The sequence below is a fragment of the Apis laboriosa genome, unplaced genomic scaffold (assembly GCF_014066325.1).
Source record: "Apis laboriosa isolate Shangri-la unplaced genomic scaffold, ASM1406632v1 scaffold64_cov150, whole genome shotgun sequence".
NCBI classification, from domain to species: Eukaryota; Metazoa; Arthropoda; class Insecta; order Hymenoptera; family Apidae; genus Apis; species Apis laboriosa.
The window spans coordinates 94,907-118,407 of NW_025224011.1; the positions used below are offsets into that span (position 1 = coordinate 94,907).

The 23,501-nt window shown below is 42.2% G+C and overlaps 1 protein-coding gene across 5 annotated transcripts in view; it reads left to right on the plus strand.

Moving 5' to 3' along the window:
• The window catches only part of LOC122718609 (endochitinase A-like), a 76,025-nt gene that overhangs the window by 16,562 nt on the left and 35,962 nt on the right, over positions 1–23,501 (plus strand). For all 5 annotated transcript variants that reach the window (XM_043943799.1, XM_043943800.1, XM_043943803.1 and 2 more), the window contains one exon: positions 6,174–7,649. In XM_043943799.1, the coding sequence (XP_043799734.1) occupies positions 6,558–7,649 (1,092 nt within the window). In that variant the 5' untranslated portion in view covers positions 6,174–6,557. The remainder of the gene's footprint in view (positions 1–6,173; positions 7,650–23,501) is intronic.

Consider the following 23,501-nt stretch of genomic DNA (forward strand, 5'->3'; position numbering starts at 1 on the left):
AAAAAAAAAAAAAAAAAAAAAAAAAAAAAAAGAAAAAAAAGGAAAAAAAAGCGTAATCTTTATTTTTAAAGATTATTACACATTCACAACTTCGATTAAACGATTACTTAATAAATTTCATCGTGGAGAAAGGATACACATATATATATACATCCCGGAAAACGAATTTACACGAGCATACCGTACACGTGATATCGCAATATCACGATATCCCTTTTTTTACAACTTCAACAAAAAAAAAAAGAAAGAAGAAGACAAATCTCGAGCCGCTGCTCGTAATAAAATCCACGTATCTAAAAGAAAAGAAAAGAAGAAGGAGAAAAGAGGAAACAACGTCAAAGACTTGTTGCGTTCTTTATATACGATAAGAAAAATCGTTTCGTTCGAGGCGTTGCGTGCTTGGCGATCGGGAAAATCGCGCCACGACCCGCCAGTACAGTTCGCGTGAAAGGTGACGTGTCGCCTTCAATTTTCTCGATTCCTTTGCGCGATTAACGTCCTCGACGCCGCGCCGGTGTCGGTGTCGGGTTCGTTCGTTTCCCGGCCGCTCCAATTTTACCCGCGTGCGCGCACCGCATTCCTTCGATCGTTCGCGTACGCGTTTTCCGGCTGAATTCCATCGAGGTATATAATTTCAAAGATCCGTGTCTTATGTATCGATAGAAAGGGGGGGAAGAGATTAGAAGTATCCGATTATATAGTGGAGAAGCGGCGGCGTGTCAAGGCTGGATAGATCTTGGTTCTGCTATTGTTCTCCTTAATTTCGATTCATTGATGCCGACAATAACAACGGTAACGAGTGCGTCGAGAGAGTTGAAGCAAGCTTGTCTTCGTATTCTCTTTTTATGCATTTGTCCTGTGGATCGATTTTTTTTTAGAATTTTTGTTGCGCTTGTTTAGGTTACGAAATTGTTCGAGAGGATCATTATTGATCATAGTTCGGGGAAGTGATCGAGTTTTTTAGATTAGAAAGTATCTGTCTATCTCTTTTCGGGCTTGTAAATGTGTGTGTGTAAATTTCTCTTAAAAAAAAAAAAAAAAAAAAAAAGAAACAAGATTCTTGCGGTTATATTATAAAAATATTCATGGAGAACAGAGGGAACAGACGCTTGCATTTGCGATCTTCCGAAAGCAACTTTGGAGCGTGAAAGCATGTTTATTCACTTCCTTCCTTCCTTTTCTTTTTTTTTTTTTATTTTCTTATTCTTGTTTCTTTATATATATTCGGACGAGCAAAAACTTTACAAAACCGCAGTTTTAACATTGACACAGCCGGATATAAAACAATATGGTCTACCGATTCCTTAAAAATAAAAAAACGCCATTGTGAAGGAAATTCACCGATTTCACAAATTCTCCAAATGTATACAACGGTATACACACCTGTATCATTCTTCAAACACGAGCTATTTAGTTCCAGTATGAAATAACGAAAAAAATATTTTTCCCAACGAAACATTTACTCTCTCGAAAACAAAAGAATCTTCCAATTCCAACTCCGCTACACGTTTCGTTCTTCCAACACGAGATTACCGACCTTTCTCGATGATTAATTAGCCCCTCGACTAATTAATTCACTTCCACCAAACCAATTATATTATCAAGTTACAAATACCCATGGTTGAAAAATGATAATTTTAAAATCTAAACACTAAGGCTAAAATTGTATACTTGTTCTCCGCCAAATTTCGGCCACCACCTTATAATTTATATATTAATATAAATATATAAATAATATAAATATATAAATATATTATATATAAATAACAGAAAAAAAACTTGATGAAAAATTTCGGATAAAAACAACAAGAGAGAAAGAAAAAGACAGAGAAGTTTTTCTTTGCAAAGAGCAAAAAGTAATGTTTCGAATATAGGCGTCCGTTTTTTTCTTTCCCTCGATTTTCATTCTTGGTCGCGCGTGCAATCTTTGATAATGACGCCGAAGATAATTTACAGTAAGCAGCGCGCCTTAAGCCGCAGCCGCGCTAAAGACCTCGTTTCTGCCACCTAAAGGAGCTCGGTTATATCGTGGCGAGGCTATCGGCCTCGTTCCATCGGTTCCCTTCTCGGACTCTTCGTTATCGTTTCACCGTGGATCGTATAATTCCTCACGATCGATTTCCACGACACGATCCTCCCGTCCTCGATCGGGTATATGGGCTTCGTGGCTCGTAATATTCGCGAAAGTTTTTTGGAAAGAAATTGTGATCGAAAGAAAAAAAAAAAAATACACACGTGTAGGAAGAAGGGGTATAGAAAAGCGGATGGAACGGAGTCGTGGAAAGTGAAATTTGAGAAGGATTTTTAATATTTATGAAACTTCGTTGTCGATACGCTGAGAAATTTTTAACCGTTGCTTATTATATATTTGGTTTTTGAGCTGGTTGGCGGAAATAGAAATTATGATATTCCGAATTGGTAATTGGAATTTTGTTTCTTTGTATGTAATGATATTTAAGTTTTGACTTTTTTTTTTTATTTTTTAACGATAACTCGATGTTATTTCATTATCAAGCGTGAGTAATTAGAACGTGTCAGAAGTGAAAAGTGAAACTACTACACTTGTGTAATATCGTACAGGGAGGCCGAAAATAGTCGATGGCTCGCGTAATCTCCATCCCAAAATAGTTATCGAAATTCCCAGAAGACAAACTTTCAACCGTTTGTTGCCGGCCAATGCTTACTCTCTTAACGAGAAAAAAAAAATCGATAGACTTTGATATTTAACGAGTTACGTTAATAAGGATCGTGACTCAAGTGTTGAACGTCACGACATGTGTACCAATATTTGCTAAAAATCTTGGGAAAAGATCTAACGAATCAGATATTGAAAAAAATATAAATTGATTCAAATTGTTAGAAATAAAAAGTAATACACATTTTTCACGACACGATATCGCGTAAGTGTAAAAAAAATCAAGACTTCCATGTAGAAATTATGTCCAGTTAAAATAATCTTAATTGCTTTTTTTTTTTAAATTAATATCTTAACGATATTTTCGAAATAGATCAATGGTATCGACAAGATATCGTTAGATCTATTTATACTTATTTTCCATAAGTTTTTTCGATAATGTTATGTTCGTAAATTCTTATGCAATGATTCTTTCAAATTTTCAAATTCTCGAAAAAAATATGAGAAAATTATTCATGTGAACTCAGCTTTCTTGATAGACTAATTTTAAACATGTCAACGGGAATTCCCTATATATATATTTCTCTTTCTCTCCTTTCTCTTTCCGTTTCACTTGTTATCTAAAGGAGCGTGGATACATCGCCGCGAGTTCATTATACGATCCAGGCTATCGCGACGTATGGTCCGCGATCGGCCTTATTGAATTAGCGTCGAGTTTGCTTCGCGATTATCCGACACGGCCTATCTCTCTATATACTTGCATTCGTTACGGTTGTCGTATCGTTCGCGATAATTACGAAAACAAAATCTGGTTCAATTATACGATATCAGGTTAATCGGGAAGAATCTTCAATCCTAATCTCGATACGTTTTCGTTCTAGCAGTGAACACGTGAATTTCTAAGAGCATAAGCATACGGATGTTCATATTGTTTTTAGTAAAGTGTAATTATTCAACGTATAAATAAAATTTATTTAGATATTAATTTGATTAAGCGACAACGACAAGAGATTAAATAGATCTCCTACATGAATATTGCTAGATTAAACAAAAAATTTTTCTTTTATTTTTTCATATTTTTCTATTTCAAAAACACAATTAAACAAAATTTAACTTGAAATTCGTTCGATGGTTCCATCGAAGAGAAATTTCGTCTCGATTCGATCATAACAGACCGTCGCGTCGCGGAGGTTAGTTTGATCTGAGATAGGGCGTATAGAATCATGGGACGTAATGGTGAAGGGTGAGGAGCGACGAGGGAATGCTAAAAGTTCGCCTCTCCATTTTCGTGAACCGCTTTCCCACTTTCTCTCTTTCTTTTCTCTCGTTCGACTACGTGACAGTGGTTTACAGACACGATTATAATTAACAAACACGATTCCGTGACTTCAAATTATGATATATATAAATATATATATATATATATTTTTTACACGATCGATTGATTTTTGAACAAAATGCTTGTTTCATCATAAAATATTATTCAATTAAACTTTCGTTGGATAAAATTTTCTTCTTCGTTTCGATAATATATAACAATATCTTCTACGAAAATTTTCGAAAATAAAAAAAAAAAAAAAAAAAAAAATGCACGCTTCGCTACTTTGCCAACGACTCGTCAGCATAGTGGAAGCGGTCACGACACGCGAAGGAAGTCGGTGGCTGGTTAAATAACCGGTTTCCTAATTCGCCGCGCCACCGTCCGAGTCGCGCTCGTGTCTAATTGCATACCATTTATGTCGCGCGGCCGTTCTAACACCTGTCTTACGAAAATCCATTAGCGACGCGCATGCACGAGCCCGAATAGTCGGGTGACGTGCGAATTTGTAGCTTCGTGGCTGAACGACAACCGACGACCCACCATTACAATCCCCCCCTTCCCCCTCCACCTTTGCTCCTTTTCCCAGTGTTTTCGAGCCTTTGCAATCCTCTCGAGGACGAACGTCGTTTTACATGTGACGGAAACATGGCTCGTTACACCGTGGCGAAGAATCTTTCGTTTCTATATCGTTCGATCTCGTTAAACGTTGGAACGTTTAAAAAAACATCGACAAGTGTTCTTTTTTTCCTCTTATTTTCAATTTTTGACTCGAAAGTAACGATGAAGTTTTGATGGTGCTCTCGTCTTTTTACGGTATTCTCTTTTTTTGAGGTTAGGAAGAAAGGAATAATATCTTTAATGGAAGGAAGTTTTTACCGTTAACTAGGAAACACTGTTAAAGGTTGTAGAGACGCGTTACGATGATAGACGGAAATGCGTTTCGCGTTCATAATGCTTTCTTTCACCGGAGTTAATCCTGACGGACACCAATCCTTTGACAGTCTTCTCGAACGAGATAAGGATTCTGACGTGCTGACAAGTCTCTCTAACCTCATTAATACGACATTTTCTATTATTGAAATTGATATTAATTATTATCATTATTTCATTTTTCTATTTACGATTGAAGAAAGAATTTATATACTTTAATGGGAATTGCGAAATTGTAAAATCGGTTTCATGGTTAAAAATTGTATTTTGAAACAGCAATATATGAAATATACATAAGGAAAGATAAAAAAACTCGAATTTCAGGGCCGTGTGATGTTAATTTTCAATTGTTATGTCGTTTATACAAATGTATTTAGAGACATATAATATAACATACGTTTTTGGGAAATATTTTTTTACGCGACATTATTATTTCTTAAGTTCTGAAAATCGAACGATTCGATTATATGGATATTTTCGTACACGTCGTAATATTTTATATTTTAGACAAGCTTTTTTTTTTATTACGTTTGATTTTCTATTATTATAATATCATTATATCAGTTATAGTTTATTATTAGTATAGTCAGTTATAGTATAAAGACTTTAGATCCTGACCACATACTTTTTTTTTAAGCTAAATAATCTTAAATTATTTTCATATAATCAACAGAGGAATCCATTAACTTTTATTGTAAAATAACTATAAACATATTTTAATATTAACACAATATTAATGCAATTTTGTTTTTAATACAATATTAACTCTTTCGCTACAGTGGAATTGCACGGCAGTTGATATTGTACGAGAGTTGAGCTACGAGTACATATACATTTTATAAACAATATGTAAATTAAACGAAATAATTGTAAAAAAAAAATCTCAGCATAAATCCAATTAGAATTGTTAATCAAGGCAAAATTTTGACAGGTATCATTTTTAATCTACATATAACCTAATTCATAATCTACTCTCAAATGTCGAAACTACTATCAAAAACTGTTCATAATACTGCATATCATTTAATACAGAATCTCAAATATTACGATTCTCGATCCAAAAATGATGAAGAAATTTTTCTCGACAGAGGGAAAGGAGGCAAGCAAGATCGATTTCTAATATTTAAATTTCAGCATCGCGTTATTACCCTGTCCACCGATAGGTTTCCACCTACATACTTGGCCAGTCCATTAGCGGAGCCGGCCTCATTTAAACCGTTTCCGTCGGTTAATAGTGCATAGCTAATTCCACTTGTCACACGTTCCATTGCTCTTTTTCTTTTTCAGCCGAGGCAACTCGTACGCGAGCGACTGGGTCCCGATTTTCCGGACGCGGCATCATCCCGACACGAGAACGACTGGACCGTCGCCACTGGACATCGTGGACGTCGATATACAACAGCCCAGTCCGACAAGCACACACAACCGACAACCCTCGCTCGGTGTGGTATCGGTCGTCTCGTGTATTTCGTCCCATCTGTGCGCGCGCGGCCGCGTGTACGTGTCTGCGTGTCCGTCTGTCGGCGCGTGTACCCGCGTACGAACGATAATGCTGGCGGCTGACGGTTTCGGTGATCGACGACGACGCGGCCGGTGAACTAGTGACAGTGTGAAATCGATCGTCAGCAGGGAAACCGGCTAGCGGTCGGCACTAAATATACCCGAGGAATAATGGCCAGCGCGACAATGGGACTCCGTCGCAGAGTGCCAGTGAACAATTCCCCGACCCCGTCGGGACAATCCGCGTCGGCCACTGGCTCGTCCAGCAAACGTTCAAGGTCCGAGAACAACAACAGCCCGTCCCACGGTAATCTGAACTCGATGAACGCGAGTGCACGAGACGAGCCACCTACCAAGAAGTCACGTGGTACATCGACGAACGCGACTAAAGCGACATCTTCGTCTTCTTCGAACGCGTCCTCGTCACCTGAGACGAGTCCCTCGTCAAAAAATCGTGGTGGTTCTGTGTCGAGATCCGGAAACGCGCAAACGAAAACGTCCACGACATCGGTATCCACGTCGGATGCTGTGTCCAATAACAGTGTGCTATCCAGTAGTTGGCAAACCACGAACATGTCCGATGTGTCTACGTACGCTTCCGTGGCTGGATTGAGCATGACCTCGAGTCCAACCGCCGGTCTATGCGCTGGTAGTCTCAGCATGCCTACCCCGATACCCTATATGTCTTCGTCTATGGCCACGTTCGTGGGAAACGCGACGAACCTAGGCAAGAGCTCGTCCGTTTCGTATCTGGACATTTCGAATATGACCGGTGGTTCGTTGAGCTCGGCCGCTTCCGGATTGAACAATGCCTACGTCGGGAATGGAAACGGTGGTAACGCGATGGACTCGAAGAACGGCGTGCCCATGCCGTTCTCTGGAATCGCGGCTGGTGTAAACGGGACCGGTTACGGGATGCAAAAGGGACAACCGGAGAACGCGAATCTGCCGAAGAAGTTTCAAAACGATAGTATGTTCAACGCGTATCAACCGTGGGTGATCAAAACGTACGGTGATTTGGCGAAGACTAAGACGATCACGATTAAAAAGTACGCGCGTATATTGCGAACATTGAGAGGTGAGGAAGTGAACAGTGCGGAGAACAGTAAATTTCGATTTTGGGTGAAGAGCAAGGGGTTCCACATCGGGCAGCCGGAAGGATACGACGCGAAACCGGCGGACAGGATTATCGGACGTCACGCGGTGACGAGTCCCGGATTGGATCCACCGTTGTACGTGCCCACACAGTTGCCGCATAACAAGGTGAGTAGTCTCTGTTTCTAGTCTAGAGATTATCGTATGTTTCTCGCGGAATGCCGCTGAAGCGGAATATACGAACAGTTCCGGAGAATTGCAACCAGTCAGACGAAGTTCGGATGTTTGAGAATAATTGTTTATTTGTTCGAACGGGTAGAGATAACAAGGGAAAACGCGAAATCTACCTCTGTTTAAATGATTATTCGATTTTATATATCTATTTGTTTTTGAAAGATATTAAGACATAGGATTTAAGGATCGTTTTATGTAAGTTTAATCAAAATCGTTTGTTTATATTGTGGAATAAATGGCGAGTGATTTGTAGGTTAGGTTTGGAAATTTTTTTAGAAATGAATTTCTATCAAATTATGGATCGTTGATTATTTTATTTAACATAATATTGTAAAATTTGAAAAAAAAAAGTTTATAATTTGTAATATTCACTATTCACACTTGATATCAATAAATTATTAGGTAGAAGATGTTAGTAAAAAAAGAAATTCTGAATAAGATAGATCTGACTGCGTAAAACACCTGCGAATCGAGGTAAAACGAATGTATCTCGAAATCACGAGTCGAATAGTTGGTAACCAAATCTTTCGAAGCAAGCTGCGCTAAAAATACTTCATATTGAGTTCGCACATTTGTCCGACACTACACTGAATATACTCTAACCACGTATAAACACACTTCAGTCTGCTTCGGTTCAGTTACACTCATAGTCATCATTTTTAAACTTTGCTTCGCAAATACTAGACAAACGTGTCGCGTCTACTTTGTCCATTTCTCGCCAACCGTGAACATCGTTCGATTTCTAAAGCCATATTTAACAATCTTTTAATATAAATAAATTCGTGTCGCACATTGAACAATTCTCAAATTCATCCGATAAATCCGATAATTTAGCTAAAATAAAAGTATACACAAATATACACAAATACCGTAAAATATAACTGTATAACATAACCATAAATATTCGAGCGATAAATGTCCGAAACTTGGTGTCTATTCAAATTAAAATGGCGGCCAACGAACATATAGATATTCGAAGAAAGTCAACGACAAACCTCGTATTCAACGCAACCGCGTATCATGATCCACGAAAACTCGCCATAAAACCGGCATGCTCGGAAGTTGTCGCGTTTAAACGCCTTCGCGTGAGGGCGCTCAAGTGCCAAGCTGTCGACCGCAAACGTTTTCTCGGTGAATTCGCGCGGCGGTCCAATGGGGTTACGGGTCGAGAATTTATCTAGTAAGTGGAAAAACCGCGAGAAATCTCGGGTACGGCTGTCGGGAAAATGAATCGCGAGTTTAGTGTTATACAACGAGGCGGGATGAGGCGAAAGAAAAAGAGTGAGACGGGAAAGATGGAGGTAGAAAAAGGGAAGAGAAGTCAGTCGGATAAGGTGGCTGCTTAATTACATCTAATTACACGGACCGTATAGGCAGTGCTGGTGGCCAATGGCGTGTCCGCTGTTCGTCCAACGTGAACAAAGCCTCGAGCAACGGCGCTTCGATCCGGTTGCCTCGATGCTTCCTTTTAACCGTTTCAACGCCTACGGCTCTTTGCAGAAATCTGATCGAAAAGTATCGAGAAGTCCGATCAAGATGTTTCTCTATTTATAGGACGATACTTGGAAAGATAGTTTTTAACTGTGATATGCTCTTCGAGACATTTTCAATTCGATTTTAGTCTTACGGTTAAGATATTGGTAATTAATATTCGTGATTATTGATTTATATTATCTTCTTGTTTTTTCATACGTAATCTACATGAACTTTTACGTAACTCTCAACCGCATTATATTATATGTGAATGTGAATGATTCGTCAATTCTCTCGTGATTATATTTTTTGGGTCGATTTAGTGATAGTTTTTAAAATGTGAATGTGAAGTATAGAATGTGAACAGTATTAGTTGATACTTGAACGGTTAAGATTTTCTCGTTGTCGTTCGCTGGTCTCTCTTCACGTAACGTCGTTTCCGCGAAGTTTCGTCACGAAGTGATTACATTCTACGACTCTAGAATCCGTGGACGGATTCCTCCGTTATAGAGATATAAACGGACGACAGGATATTGAAAGTTGAAGTTTGAGGCGAATAGCAATGGAGGGAGGCGAGGTCGGAAAGTTTATCGATGAATTGCGATTGTTTAGAAGATGATCGATGGAATAGAAGTAGAACATTTAGGTTATTTTTAAACATTATTGAATTTAAATTTTTCTGTGATTTTTTTATGGATTATAATAATTAAAGATCTATTTCCATCATAAAATCTCGTCCATCCTAAAATATTCTTCGAAGATCAAAAATTCTGAGCTCCATTTTCATTTTTGTCGTCCGACTAGTGTCCCAGATCTCTCTCGATCCACTCTCGTGGCAATTCCCGACGTAACTCGCCGCGGCCTTCGATCTCGGCCAGCTTTAATGGCTCGTCCATTTCTCACGCGCGAGATCGCCGCGGCCCTCTTCTTCCTCGCTCGGCTCCCATCTCGCAAGTGGAACGCGAACGATCTCTGCGAGTCTTGAAGAGAGATACTCACTCTCCGCGAAAAAATTTCAGTCACGGGCCGTCGTGATAAATAACCGATAATAAGTTGTCCGACGGAGCGGCGTATGGTAATCCCCTTTTCCGTGGATCGATCTTCCGACAAGAGGATCGCGCGCGAGAGAACGTCCGACGTTGGATATCACCCAGATTGGAATCGATTCTCGAGGCTTTCTTCGAGTCGGCGTTCGTTGTATTATCGAGAACTCTCGATCGTCCTTCTGTGGATAGTTGCACAGGCATCTCTCTGCGTGAGTTCTGGAATTTTTTAAAACGAATTCATTTTGAAGAAATGAATTTATTTTGATAATTTAAAATTATTGAATTGCAAATCTTCGAGTCGACAAAAATTTAAAAAAAATTAAAATTTATTTTTTCGTGGAAGGATAATCTTTTGAAAAAGATTTTTAATAATATGGTTAAATATTAAAGTTTGAGATTAAAAATCGAAAAATTATAATAACGTTATTTAGTGAATAGTCATATCTAAGTATACGTGGCGATTGTATCTCGATTTCAGTAGAATACTTGAAAACATGATTTATATGACGTAAAAAAAGGAGATGATCACCGAGTCCGAGCTTCGATGTCGTTGGATCGTTTGATTACGAAATAATTGGAATTATTAACATATTATATTTCGCGCTTCAAGATTTTTGCATCGTTTATATAAAAGTTCATATAAAAAAACTTGTAATTTCTTCAGTTCAGATCTTATTTCGAGATTACAAATCTACATATTTAAATTGTGTATAATTAAAGTTGTAAATAGATAACTATGACGTATGCGATTTGGAAAAGTCATAAGGCAATAAATTAATTAAGTAAACATGAAAAAAAAGTTGTAAAAAAAGATGTATGTAAGGAAAACAGCGGATACGTTTCACTAAAAAGATATTCAGGATAGAACATATTCTTTTCTATATTCTAGTGCCACCATTCGCGGAAAAATCAAATATAATCCTTAATTCGAGATTAAAAATAATAGAAAAAAACATGAAACATATAAGTAACTTCTGCGAAGTAAAATATATACAGATATTTCATCGACAAAAAACATCATCGTTGATAATTCAATTTAATTCAAAAATTCACGAACGTGAAGACGTTAAAACGATCTACATATAAACTCTTCTTAAACCCAAAAGTTTCGTCTGCCATACGACATCGACTCACGGCCGCCAGTAGAAGTAAACGAGCGAACGAACGCGCGTTTTCCCGAGGCTTTGGGTCTCGAAACGCGTTCTCAGGCGGCGACGGGGCCACAGAGCCGGAGAGAGAGGAAATAGCGAAGCACGGTAAGGGGGAGGGAGAGAGCGCGAGGCAGAAAGGCAGAGCGCGGCTCGGAGCTATCATTAACGACGCCGCGACGCTTCGCAGCCCAGGAAGCTCTCTCGGATTTACGCCTCTGACGTTCGTAGCGGCGTAAGCGTGGGATTCCAGGCGCGGAAGTAACACGAGAGAGTGAGAGGGAGGGAGGAGGGAGCGAGAAAGAAGAGCGAGGCAACGAAGGCGGTGGCAGAGAGAGAGATCGCTTCCCACGGAAGGAAGAGAAACAGAGCAGGCGCATAAAGTTGCCCGGTTCCCTCGTTCATCCGATCCGGATTCAGTTCCGCGTACTAGTCGCGGCGGAGATCGATCAGGGGAGAGGCGGCTCTCGTTCCATTCGATCCACGATGCTTTATACCTCTCGAATGCTACTCGAATCGTACCAGAGACGAGGATCTTGGCACGTTCGAGGTCGATCACGATGCTACCTATGCGTTCTGTCTGGCCAAACAAACGGCCACGTGTAGAGTTTGGGGAGATATCAATATCAATCGATATCGAAATAGTTCTTTTTTTAGGATAGCGAAACGATAGGAACGGATGTGTAGAAAATAAGAATTGATTTTAAAAGGTTGATTATCGTGATTAGACCGTGGATGTTTTAAGGAAATATTTGAGATTTAGGAACCAATGTCATTAATTTTTCATCAATTTTTTAAATTTTTTACGAGGATAAGATTTCTCGAATCTCTATATTATAATAATAATATATTATACACAATCAACAATATAAGCAAGTATTTAATTCGAAATTTAAATTTAATTTCAAAATCCGTCGAAAACAAGAAAAAATTCGTATCTCTAAAATCCAATAAAATACCAGCCGATAGTGTCGCCGTTATGATTCCTCTCATACCCGCAATTCTCCTTTCCTTTTCTAGACGATTTCCGTCGCCGAACCTCTCTCGCGCATTCCTTCTCTTCTCTTTTCTCCGTTCGATTCTCGTCTCTCCATCTCTCTCTTTTATTTTCCTCCTTCTTTTCCTTTATTTTTCCTTTAGTTGCACACGGTGTGTGCTCACGGCGCGTAACGACGCCGCTCGAACGCGCCGCCCGTAAAATATTTCTTCGTCGCGATAGTCATTTTTCACGGTTGACCGTCGTCGAGGGCCGCGAGATAACAGTGGCTCACCTCTACGGTATCTGTTCTCTCCCGGCGCGGCGCGCGCTCCCTCGTTCTCTCTCTCGTTGGGTGGCAGAAGAGTAGGTCTGGCCGGCTAGTCATTAGTCACTTTCCGAAGCAGAGGCACAGACAGGCTGCGCCGGTATCCGCTCGCCGCCTTTCCCTCTCTCTCGCTTCCTCGCGTCTCCCCATTCGCTCTCTCTCGTCTCTCCCTTTCTCTGTTCGCACCGCTGCCTTCGCAGGACCCCACGCTATCTCTCTCTCGTTCTCTCGGCGACGACGTTCCTTCTCTCGGCCGCGCTTTGCCGCGTCTCTATACCGGCCACCCTCAGCGATGGTTGCGAGACGCGATGGGAACCAGTTGAATTCGAGGAACTTTCGGGAGACTTTTGGGGATTTTTAAGATAATTATAACGGCGTTTTATACAGATATTCACTACTATCGGTTGTGATATTTTCGTAAATTGTCGTCGAGTTTCGAATTTGATATCTATTTTTAGAATAGAATGTATTTTTGGAAACTTTGGTATGGTATGAGATAGCGAAGTCTTAAATTGTTTATTATAATATAGTAATATTGGATTTTAGTTTTTGTATTTGACATTTTCGTATCATAATGAGCAAAAAATAGATAGCGTTGAGATAGCGTCATTTTTATGTAAATTTGGAACCACAGATGTCGTATTACGTAACACTGATTTCACTGGTTTTTGTAAGTACGGAAAATTTTGAGTCAGCGCTATCTAATCTAAATTGCATTTCCTTTGCAAGAGAAAGAAAAAATAAATGTTTCTTACTTTCTTATTTATTTTTACATAACGAAAATGTTAACGATAGAGGAGAGAGAAAAAAATTCCAAGTTTCTAAATTTAAAAAAAGAATATACACTACTAATCATGGACAATTTTTCTAATCCGCTAGACCAAATCATCCCAACGCCAAAAATCCCTCTTTCCACCGTCAACACCAGAGCTGCTCCACTCGAAAAAAGTCCCCGTTCGAAAAAAAAGGGAAAACAAGAAAAAGCCAACATTTCACCCAGCAACGCTATCAACAAACCCGGATCACCAATTAATCCTTTCCACCCCAACTGCTGCACCAGCGTCGCGGCAATTTCCCCGCGGAGATATCATCGCGGCGTATTCGCGCTGGAAATTGTTCGAGAGCTCGTGTCTCGAGCGCCCATCGCTACCCACCCATCCACCCACCCACCCAAGCCATCCACCCTGCCCACCTCGTTCGTTCGTTCGTTCGTTCGTTCGTTCGTTCGTTCGTCGTCCCCTCGAGCGGCGGCTGCGACTCGAAGCAGTAAGTCTCCCTTCTCGGTTCCGCCGCCTGTGGCTTCAGTCCGTTCTCCGATCCCCGCGTCATCCTCGCCGCCCCTATATATCGGTCGCTCCCTCGAGTCACGGAGAAATTCTGCCGACGCTCTCTCGCCTCCTCACCCGGTGCTAAGCCTCTCGCGCGCGTCTATCTTGATTGAGAGCGAGGAACGACGTTGGCGGAGCGGCGGCACAGCCTGTATGCCGGAGAGAAACGACGATGGAGCGACGGAGAGGAGTGGGGATTAGTGAGACGTAGGTAGAGTGGGGTGAGTGGAAGCTAGCGCGAAATGGGAGGGGGAAGGTGGAGCGGGGTGAGAGGTGGGGGAACGTTCTCTCCGAGACCCGTGATCCGGAGCGAGAGAGCGTTTATCGTGCCTTCCGTGAACACGAGCGGCACCGTGGGACGTGGCGGGAGGGACGGGTTGTCATTGATCGTCCCGACTGTGTGGCTCACGAGCCGCTAAAGGTCCCGTACAAGTACGGGCCCGTGAGCGTGCGGCGGCGGCTGTCTCTCGTCCTCGTGTAGGCGTCTGCGTGTGTACGTGACGATCGCGCATAGCCTGCCGTGGTGTACGTATATACACACGTGTATGGCCAACGGGGATAAGCACGCACGCATGCACGCACGCGTTTCACCGACGACACGGCGCGCCGCCGTCGAAAAGGCACGCTCGGTTGCGCGCCGGAACGAGCGCGGCCGAAAAAACGCGACGACCGGCCCCGAGCATTACGGAGAAGGACGCGCATTCGCTTGCTTGCCTCTACGTGCACGTTTTTTCGTTGAAAATTGCCGGAATGGTTACCGCACAGGGTGGAACGTCCACGATCGTTGCGAAAGAGATCCGATCGTATGTGGATTTTTTGGCGACTGACCGCTTTTTTCTTTTCTTTTCTTTTCTTTTTTTTTCCTTTTTTTTTCTTTTTGATGAATGATATTTTGAACGATTTTTTTTTTATCGCTTTTAGAGATACTGTTAGGTACGTAGGCTTTGGGAGAGTGGCGGATAAAAGAGTTGAGAGGCATGCGGGTTTGAAAGTATCGAGTGGATTATTGACGCGAGGCTTCGTGGAATTGTATTTCGATTGAAAAGACGCGAAGATTCGAAAAAATTCCGATTAAGAGAATCTTTAACCTAGTTAGTAAAATCGAATCTGAGTTTTGAGTTTAACAAAAATTGTTTGGATAGGAAAGAAGTGAGGTTGAGATTAAAAAAGTTTAAATCACGCTAAATATAAGAAAGATGATTCTTTAAAGGAAAAATAATTCAAAGAGAAAATGTTTAAACAAAAGAAATGCATATAACCATTATCTAACTTTTCCATGGAAACTTACATTCTTCGATATTTACCAGGTATTTAAATAATCTTCGAAGTCAATATCTCTTTCGCAAATCGAAAGTTATTCGCGTCGGAAATATTCCAAGTTTCAAAATCAGAAAATCGCGTCTAATAGGGTTAATTTGAACGAAAATATGGTGTTGAAAATCTCGCGTGTGCTCGGCTCGTATGTACGCTATCCATCGCCGCGGCCTTCTCCCATTTTATGTACATGTGTGCACTACACGTATATGTGTGTGTGTCGCTCGGAAAAGATTGCGGCCGGCTGGGCTGCTGCTTCAATAGAAAGCGGTCGATCCGACACCGCAATCGTGGCATCTGTTACCGTGACGATCGACCAACGATTTTCGCTTCTCCTTTTTTATCCGGCGAGCTGGCTAATCGTCGGGACGTCGTTTGCTTTCCCGATGGAATGGTTCGCTGTTTGCACAGTGGAAAACTTCCTGCGCTTCGGATTTTTTTTTCTTTTTTATTTTTCTTTTTTTTTTCTTTTTTTAATTTTTTTTATTTTTTATTTATTTATTTTTTTTTAAATAAAACCAAAAGATTCTTCGTCGAAACGGATGGACAAAAATGATTCGGTGAATTTTCTCTTTTGCGAATTCTTGGTCAAAAATGTTCACTAGAGATATTTTTGGTTTCAATTTTCAAATGATTTATATCTATCGAAATTGACTTTTTAAAAATGACATATTTTCATTTAGAATTCGTACAGTTCCATCAATTTCGAAGTTAAAAATATATATATATTAAAAAGAATTGTTAATCTCATCGATATATTATAAATCCAACGATTAATTTCGCGTGTAATTTATATCTCTTCTTTCACGATTTGAAAATCTTTGACTATTTTCAATTATCTTATCTTCCGTATTTAAAAAGATTCTCGAATTTCAACACTAGGGATTATATTTTAAAAAAATTCAAATCCTTCAATTCAACTAAACCTATCAAAATTATTGAAAATCTCTCTCGTCTCTCATTTGATGATCGAAATCGACGAAATAAAAACAACAAAATTCCGAAAATACGAAATCGGGGGAGAGGAGAAGAAAAAAAAAAACTTATTTTCAAAGGTAGAAACATTCTCAATATTCGACGCGGTACATATTTTTCAGAACGTTTTCAAAGGGTTTTCGCCAGCGTGTTTCCATCGAGGAGGAAACTCTTCGCGTCCTTGGAGAAAAAGAGGAAACGGAGCAGAGCGGCCAACTGAACCGATAATTCCCCGCTACGATTTCAGAGGTTTGGCTCGGTTAACCGTAACCCGTGGTTCTCCGTGGCAGAGCACCTCGACCCCTCAGTCAATAAAACAGTTGACCTCCTCCAGGAGAGCAGAAAATAATGTGCCGCAGCTAGAAACCACCCGACACGGTCCGACTAGTGCACTCGGGATTTTTTGGCGAGCCACCCTGAACCTCCCCTCCCCTCCTTCCCCCTCCTCTTCTGCCTCTACGCTAATAGTCTTGGCCACCGCGAAATCGTCCATTCAATTCGACCCTTTTATTCACCGCCCTGTGTGAATGTACACGTTCAAGGGTGAGGGATTTTGTTTTTAATCCCGCTTATGCTCTTTGAATTTTTGCGCTCCTATTCTCAACCTTGCTCTCGACGAACAACTCAAATTTTGATCGAAATCTTGATATTAAAATTTCAACTGATAGATGTTGATAGATATTAAGGATAAATTAGAAATAATTGGATATACTTTAGGATAAACTTTCAAAGAGTATATAACATTCGCATGGAAATTAAGATTTCCAAAAAAAAAGAAATACCTTCGAACGTCTATTCAGAACAACATTGGAATCTGTATCCAAAAAATTCCACTCCCTGAAACAGCCATCTCGACTCGTGTGTAGTCCGCGATGGATTAATAATCCCGATCGATCCACCATTGAAAAGAGTCGATAAAGAAAGGATTCGAGTAAAAATAAAATTTCCAGGAGAGAGAAAAAACGGACGGGATCAAGGCCCGTCCGGGCCACGGCGGGAGAGACCTCACGCGTTTCTCTTTAGTGCGTGACTCAGCGGAGCCGAAACAGCGGAGCCACCCTCATTGTGTACCTCCCTCCCCACTCCGCTCCCCGCCTCGTGTGTGCAGTGGCTGTCCGGGGCCTGAATGCAACCAGGCGGCGAACCCCGCTGCTCTGTCGACACTAATACCAGCACGTGCGTGTACTTTCATTATCGGGGCAGGGTCGGTGATAATAATCGTGCGCCGTTGGCCCGTGCTATGAGAGACAGGGATGGAGAGAGAGGGGGAGAGAGAGAGAGAGAGAGAGAGAGGGAGGGGTCGAAAGGGGTGCGCGCGCGCTAGGCTAGATCCGGAATACGGGATATATTAGGGTAAGGGGTTGGAACCCATTACGGGGGCGCGCCAATATTTTTTCCATCCCGCTCGTTCCGGTGTCGTCCTTTCCACTTCTCGTCGCTCGAATTTTTTTTCTTTCCTATACCCTTGTGTGGCGCACGAGGGGCTCGAGGATGTCGAAGGTAGGAATATTTTCGAGTGTGATCGGGGATTTTTGATTGATGGTAGGTTTTTGAGGCGAGAGAGGTGAATTTTTGATAATTGAGTTTCGGATGATTCGAATTTTTGAAATTCGAATTGTGGAATATATTAGGGATTATGTACGTATGTATCGAAAACATTTGAAGAAACTTAAACTTATACGATTTAGTTCGTATATTGTTATTAACGAAATTAAAAGAAATATTTGAATCGAAATCTTACGAATCTCAATCTAGATGAAATACGCGTCTAAAATAAAAAAGAAGAGACGAGGAATCGTGGAATTGTACGGTTTTCCATGGAAGAGGAAGTTTATTGCGGTGTCCAGAGTCGAACGAGCGCACTCAACAACGCGAACGATCGAAATTGACGGGCGTACATGCAGAACGCTCTACCGTTTCCGTGGGATCGTCGTTGAGCCTGAGAGATGCAACCACGCGAGACTTTTCTGCACGAGATATTCCGCTCGCGAGGAGAAACACGCCGCCGGTGGTTTACGAGCTGATATCTGTTCCGCGGTTGGATAGGGCTCGTTATCGTTACCGTTAGTTCTCCCGTTTCGAAACGCTATCTTCTCATAGCTCGCGGTTCAACCGAGGAAAAAGGGTGGCGCGGGGGGTGGTTTCACGCTTAGTCGCTCGTTAACTCTTTGGAAGTTCAGAAACCTCGAGATGGTCCTGTACGTGACGCCATTGAGCTTCCGTTCGATGATAGACTATATACTTTTACCTGTGCGATTTAATATTTCTATAAAATATCGAACTTATGTCCAATTTTTTCGCTTCTGATTTCGATTCTAATTTAATAAGAACGTTCGATTTATTGAAGAAAATACTATGCATTTTCAGTTACAAAATGTAAAAACAATCCACAAATAGTTAATAGATATGCACTTGATCACGCAAATACCTTCCACAACGAATCATAAATAAAAAAAAATGAATAACGGAGCCAAAAAATATCCCAAACTCGTACACAATCTTTCCCCAAATCCACATCGAAATACTACCAAGCAATAAATTTCAAACGGAAAAATCTAACAAGCAAACAAATCGATTCAGGCTAAAAAAAAAGCTTTCGATAAATTTCAAACATGTCATATGCACATTTCGAAAAAGGAATGAACGCAGCGAAGCGAGTAACGCGGCAAAGACAATTCCGAGAGACGTTATCGCGCAAAACGGAACAGACAGCGTGGCCTTAAACCCGATACCCTCGCGCCGCAAATTAGCACGAGGATCGTGCAAGTAGACGCGCCGCTTATCTCCATCACCTCCCCTCTTTCTCTCTCTTTCTCTCTCTTTTTCTCACTCCCTCTCTGCGTGCCGATAACTCGTGGTCGTTGTCGGCTCGGCTAATTAGCGAGCCACGTTTCCCGATCATCGCGGCGGAAACTTGGAATTTCGGTTCGTCTTTCGACTTAGTACGTGATCGATCCTTCTTCCGCTTCTCCCTCTCCTCCCATCCACCTCGACGAGCCATTTAGAAAAGCACCAGCGCGCACGATGCTATTTCGCCCGCCTATTTACGTAGCCGACGGCTGTTTTGAATTTAACCGGCGTAACGATCGATTTATATATCCCAACGGCCACCTATACATATCTCTTATTTATTTGCGCAACCCGTCGACGCCGCCTCGACGTCGTTCTCCCGCTAGCTTTCGCCGCCTCAATGAACGTTATTTCACCGGCTGACGCTTATCCGCGTCGCCTCCCCCTTCGAAGGGATCTCTGTGTCTGGTCTGTGCATTTTTTGCTTGGTTATTCGATATATATTTTCGGTACGGTTTGTAGAAAGAGAAAATAAGACAGACGATATTTTTTTTATGAAGCTTTGTCGATAAATGGACAGTACTTCGATTGGTACTTTGAAATACCGAATATCAAAATTTGTTACAGATTGCTTCAGTTTTAAAACCTTTGCTAGACTACTACGATAATTCCGTTTTTTTATAAAACGAAAAAAACTCGAATATATATATATATACTTGCTCGTTGGTTAAAGTTTCGAAACAAGCATTCGTGAAGTTTAATCGGCCGAGGTCTCGCGGTGTAATCGAGACCACGTCGTCGCTGCGTTTCGAAAAGCGGGACGAACGTGGTCGAGCTCAAGCGCCGAAAGCGCGCGTCGTGGTAACTCGAGCTCGGACCACGGCCATACAGTCACGCCTATAACCCACGGAACATAACCGTGCTGGCTGTTGTGCGTGGCATGATGCTCAGCGGCCCGTAGCCAGGAGCGGCCGGCGGCAATTAGTAGCGGGCCGCCAAGGGAGCCTCGGCCTCAGCCTTTTTCCCCAACCCGTTTCGCCCATCCCGTACTCTCTATATCCGTCTCGTTCTTTCGCCGCGTCCGTCCCACTCTCCCTCTGTCTTTCACGCGCGCGGCTTCCCTTTCCTCTTCCTCTTTCCGCCTCTTTGCCCTTGGCGTAGCCATCGCCACGCCGGCTGCTTCTCCATCCTTCTTTACCCGACTCGACTCGACTCGACGCGACTCGACGCGACCCGACCCGGCTCGGCTCGGCTCGACTCGATACGATTCGACTCGACTCGACTCGACCGTGCTCGGCCGAAGCTTCTCTTCCTCGGCTCGAATACATCCGTTTCCGTCCCACCATCACGGCTTCCTCCTTTCTCCTCTTTCTTTCTCTCTATCTTTGTCAAGTGCACTCGGCGGTATCGTGCATCTCCGTCGCTCGTGTGCTCGATTGCTTCGGCCGTCGTTGGAACGGGGTGCGACAGAGAGAGGAATGCGGGACAAGGAAGGATGGTAGCTAGTTTAGCAAAGTGCGAGAAGGATGAAAATAGAGTGAGCTCGATAGAACGGTTGCCACGGGGAGCGAGAGAGAGAGAGAGAGAGAGAGAGAGAGAGAGAGAGAGAAAGAGGGGCGAAAACGACGAGAACGGAGCGCGGCAGAAGCGACGTGGCAGCAAAAAAAGAGGCGCACGGAGTGAAAAGAGCGGCGGTTGGGAGGCGAGTAAGGGAAGCGAGGACGAAGGGAAAAAACGTGGAATCGAGAGAGACAGAGCGGAGCAGGGTAGAAGCCGCAGGCTTTTTGTCCCGCCACCGCCGCCGCCACCCGACAAAAATAGACCCCGTTCGTGTTCCCCGTCCTCCCAGAACGGGACGCGTCTGTGTGTGCACGGGGTACCCGGCGTGCCATAGAAGCGTTCTCCTCGCCCGAGATATGCTCGGGCTTCAATGGCGCCAACGGGTCTTCCGTCCTCGTTCCCTTTCCCCTCCTCTCTTTTTCTTCTACTTCTTTCGTTCTCCTTACCTCGCGTTCATCGCGTCACGCTGCTGCTCGTTCACGGCCCGAACACGGAGACCAGACCCAGAACGGAGAGCGACGAGCCTCATGGGAGCGGGAGAAAGATAGATCGCTAGGTTGTTAGAGGGTGCCCGAGATGAGGCCGATAGAACACGCCTCGATGATCCCTATCTGCCAGGCGTCCGGTAACGTGGGCGTAGGCGGCGAGCTGCCTACACGCAAGCCGCGACAAGCCGGAGAGAGACAGAGAGACAGAGAGAGAGACAGACAGACCCGCTTTTCCCCTTCGTTCACGGGCCCTTCGTTCCTGTCCGATAACCCGGCCGCCCGGCAAATCGCGATACGTATCGACCCCTTTCTACGACCCCCTTCCCTACAAATAACTTCCCAAACTCCTTCCACAGACGGGATCCCGGAGCGTATGGTCGCCGTCTCCCTTCGTCGCTCTCGATTCGCGTCCCGTTTTGCCGATGGCCATCCCATAGCGAGACAGAGAGAAAGAGAAAGAGAGTGAGAGAAAGAGAGAAGGAAGAATGTGTGGTGAGCGGCTTGGAGCGCTAGGGAGGGGGTTGGATTACGTTCCTGGGTGCGGTTGACACTTGTTCACCGCGGCGTCAGCCGCGGCACGATTTAAAGCGACGCGTTTAGATCGCGTGTCGCGCGCGCGGTGAAACCGAGTCAAGCGTTGCCTGGGGGCGGGGTGGGAAGAGGCGGAGAGGGGGAAAAGCGAGGCTGGACGCTGGAACATGAGAAATTATTGGAAAAATTCGACGCGTTCGAGTAATTCGAGCGCGGTTCGAATAGTCGTGTACGAATAGAGTACGCGTGTGTACGTACGTGCGTGTGCGCGTGTGTGCGCTCTCGGTTTAGCGAAACGGAAGCGATGAACTTGAATTGCTTCGATTCAAGCGACGTAAAGCTGGATGGTTTTTTTTTTCTTCTCTCGATTTTATTTTTATTTTTTTTCCTCTCTTTTTTTTTTTTTTTTTATAAGTTGTTTGGGCGTGTTGTTCGGTGAATATGGTGGTTAGATATCTCGTAAATGGAGATAGGGAAGGATGGAAGCAGCTCGGTGATCGAGCTAGATGATAACGAAAGTTGATATTTAGAATAAAATATGGAAATTATATATCTTTACGTATTTCAGAAATTTAAATACTGACACTTAAGAATTCTAATCGCAATTATAGATTATATCAAATGTTATAATTATTATATTAATAATTATAACATTATAACATTATTTTAATCTTATTTTTATCTATTAATATAAAATTAATTAAATTCAATTCAACGAACCTTGACTGAAATTCGAAATTCTCGCTTTCGAGTGAAGAGCAAAGATCGAAGCCAAGTACTTTCGAGGAGAAATGAGAGGTTTCTACGCAATTTCTTGCCATCTCCGTAAATACGAAATACGTAGATAGTAAAGTTCGTTCGGTTCGAAATTTCTTACACATTTCCAATCCTGCGAGACTTTTTCTCAACGCTGGCTCTGCATACGCGAATTTTTCGATCCCGACACCGGTGTACTCGCCTCTCCCTTTATCTTTCTCTCTCTCCTCTTACCGTGGCTGGTAATCGATACCAGAACTCCGTCGAGCATCAGGAATTCGTTCTCTCCGTGCATGGAATTCTCCTAGCTGGAAAATAGCATTTCCTCGCTGTCATACATTTTTATACGATACAAGGATATACCCGTCAGCGACAGAGGTCTTCCCAACGTTCCCGATGTTTCCTGTCTTTGGCCAGTAATCAAGATCCCTCTTCCTACGGGCTCCTTTTACGTCGAAAACCCTTTGTGGGTCTTCGTAGAATTCGACAAATCGATTCCGTGTACATAGTGGACTATGATCGAGGTGATTCTCCAAAATGAAATTTATTTCGATGTTTTTTAATATTCATTAAATAGAAAGATTCGTGGAATTTAATTAAATTTTTCGGATAAATTAAGAATCGAGAAATGAATCTTCTTCGTGCTCGCATGATTATTCGTTATTCAATATAGTTTCAGAAGTTTCTCCATTTTTTTTTTTTTTTTTTTTGATTTGATAGATACTAGACTGTATAATAACAATTTTAAATTGTGCATATTTATATATAGTCATATTTTTTATTACATTTCAAAAATTCCATTTCAATTATTCAAAATCTTAATAAAAAGAAAGAAAAAAAAAAAAGAAAGTAAAACAAAAAACACAACGGGATTCGAGCTCTGTTTACTCATATATACACATATGTAGGAACGAGATGGAGGGTATCAGAAATCCCTGAAACTGGAGCCGTATGTGATCCGACTGGAAAGGAAGTATTATATCGTACGTTCCACGTTGAAACGGTAGCGCTGGGTGTCCCAAAGGTTTGAAAACGGAGCGTGGCATGTGCCTCTAACTACGTAGAAAGGAAGC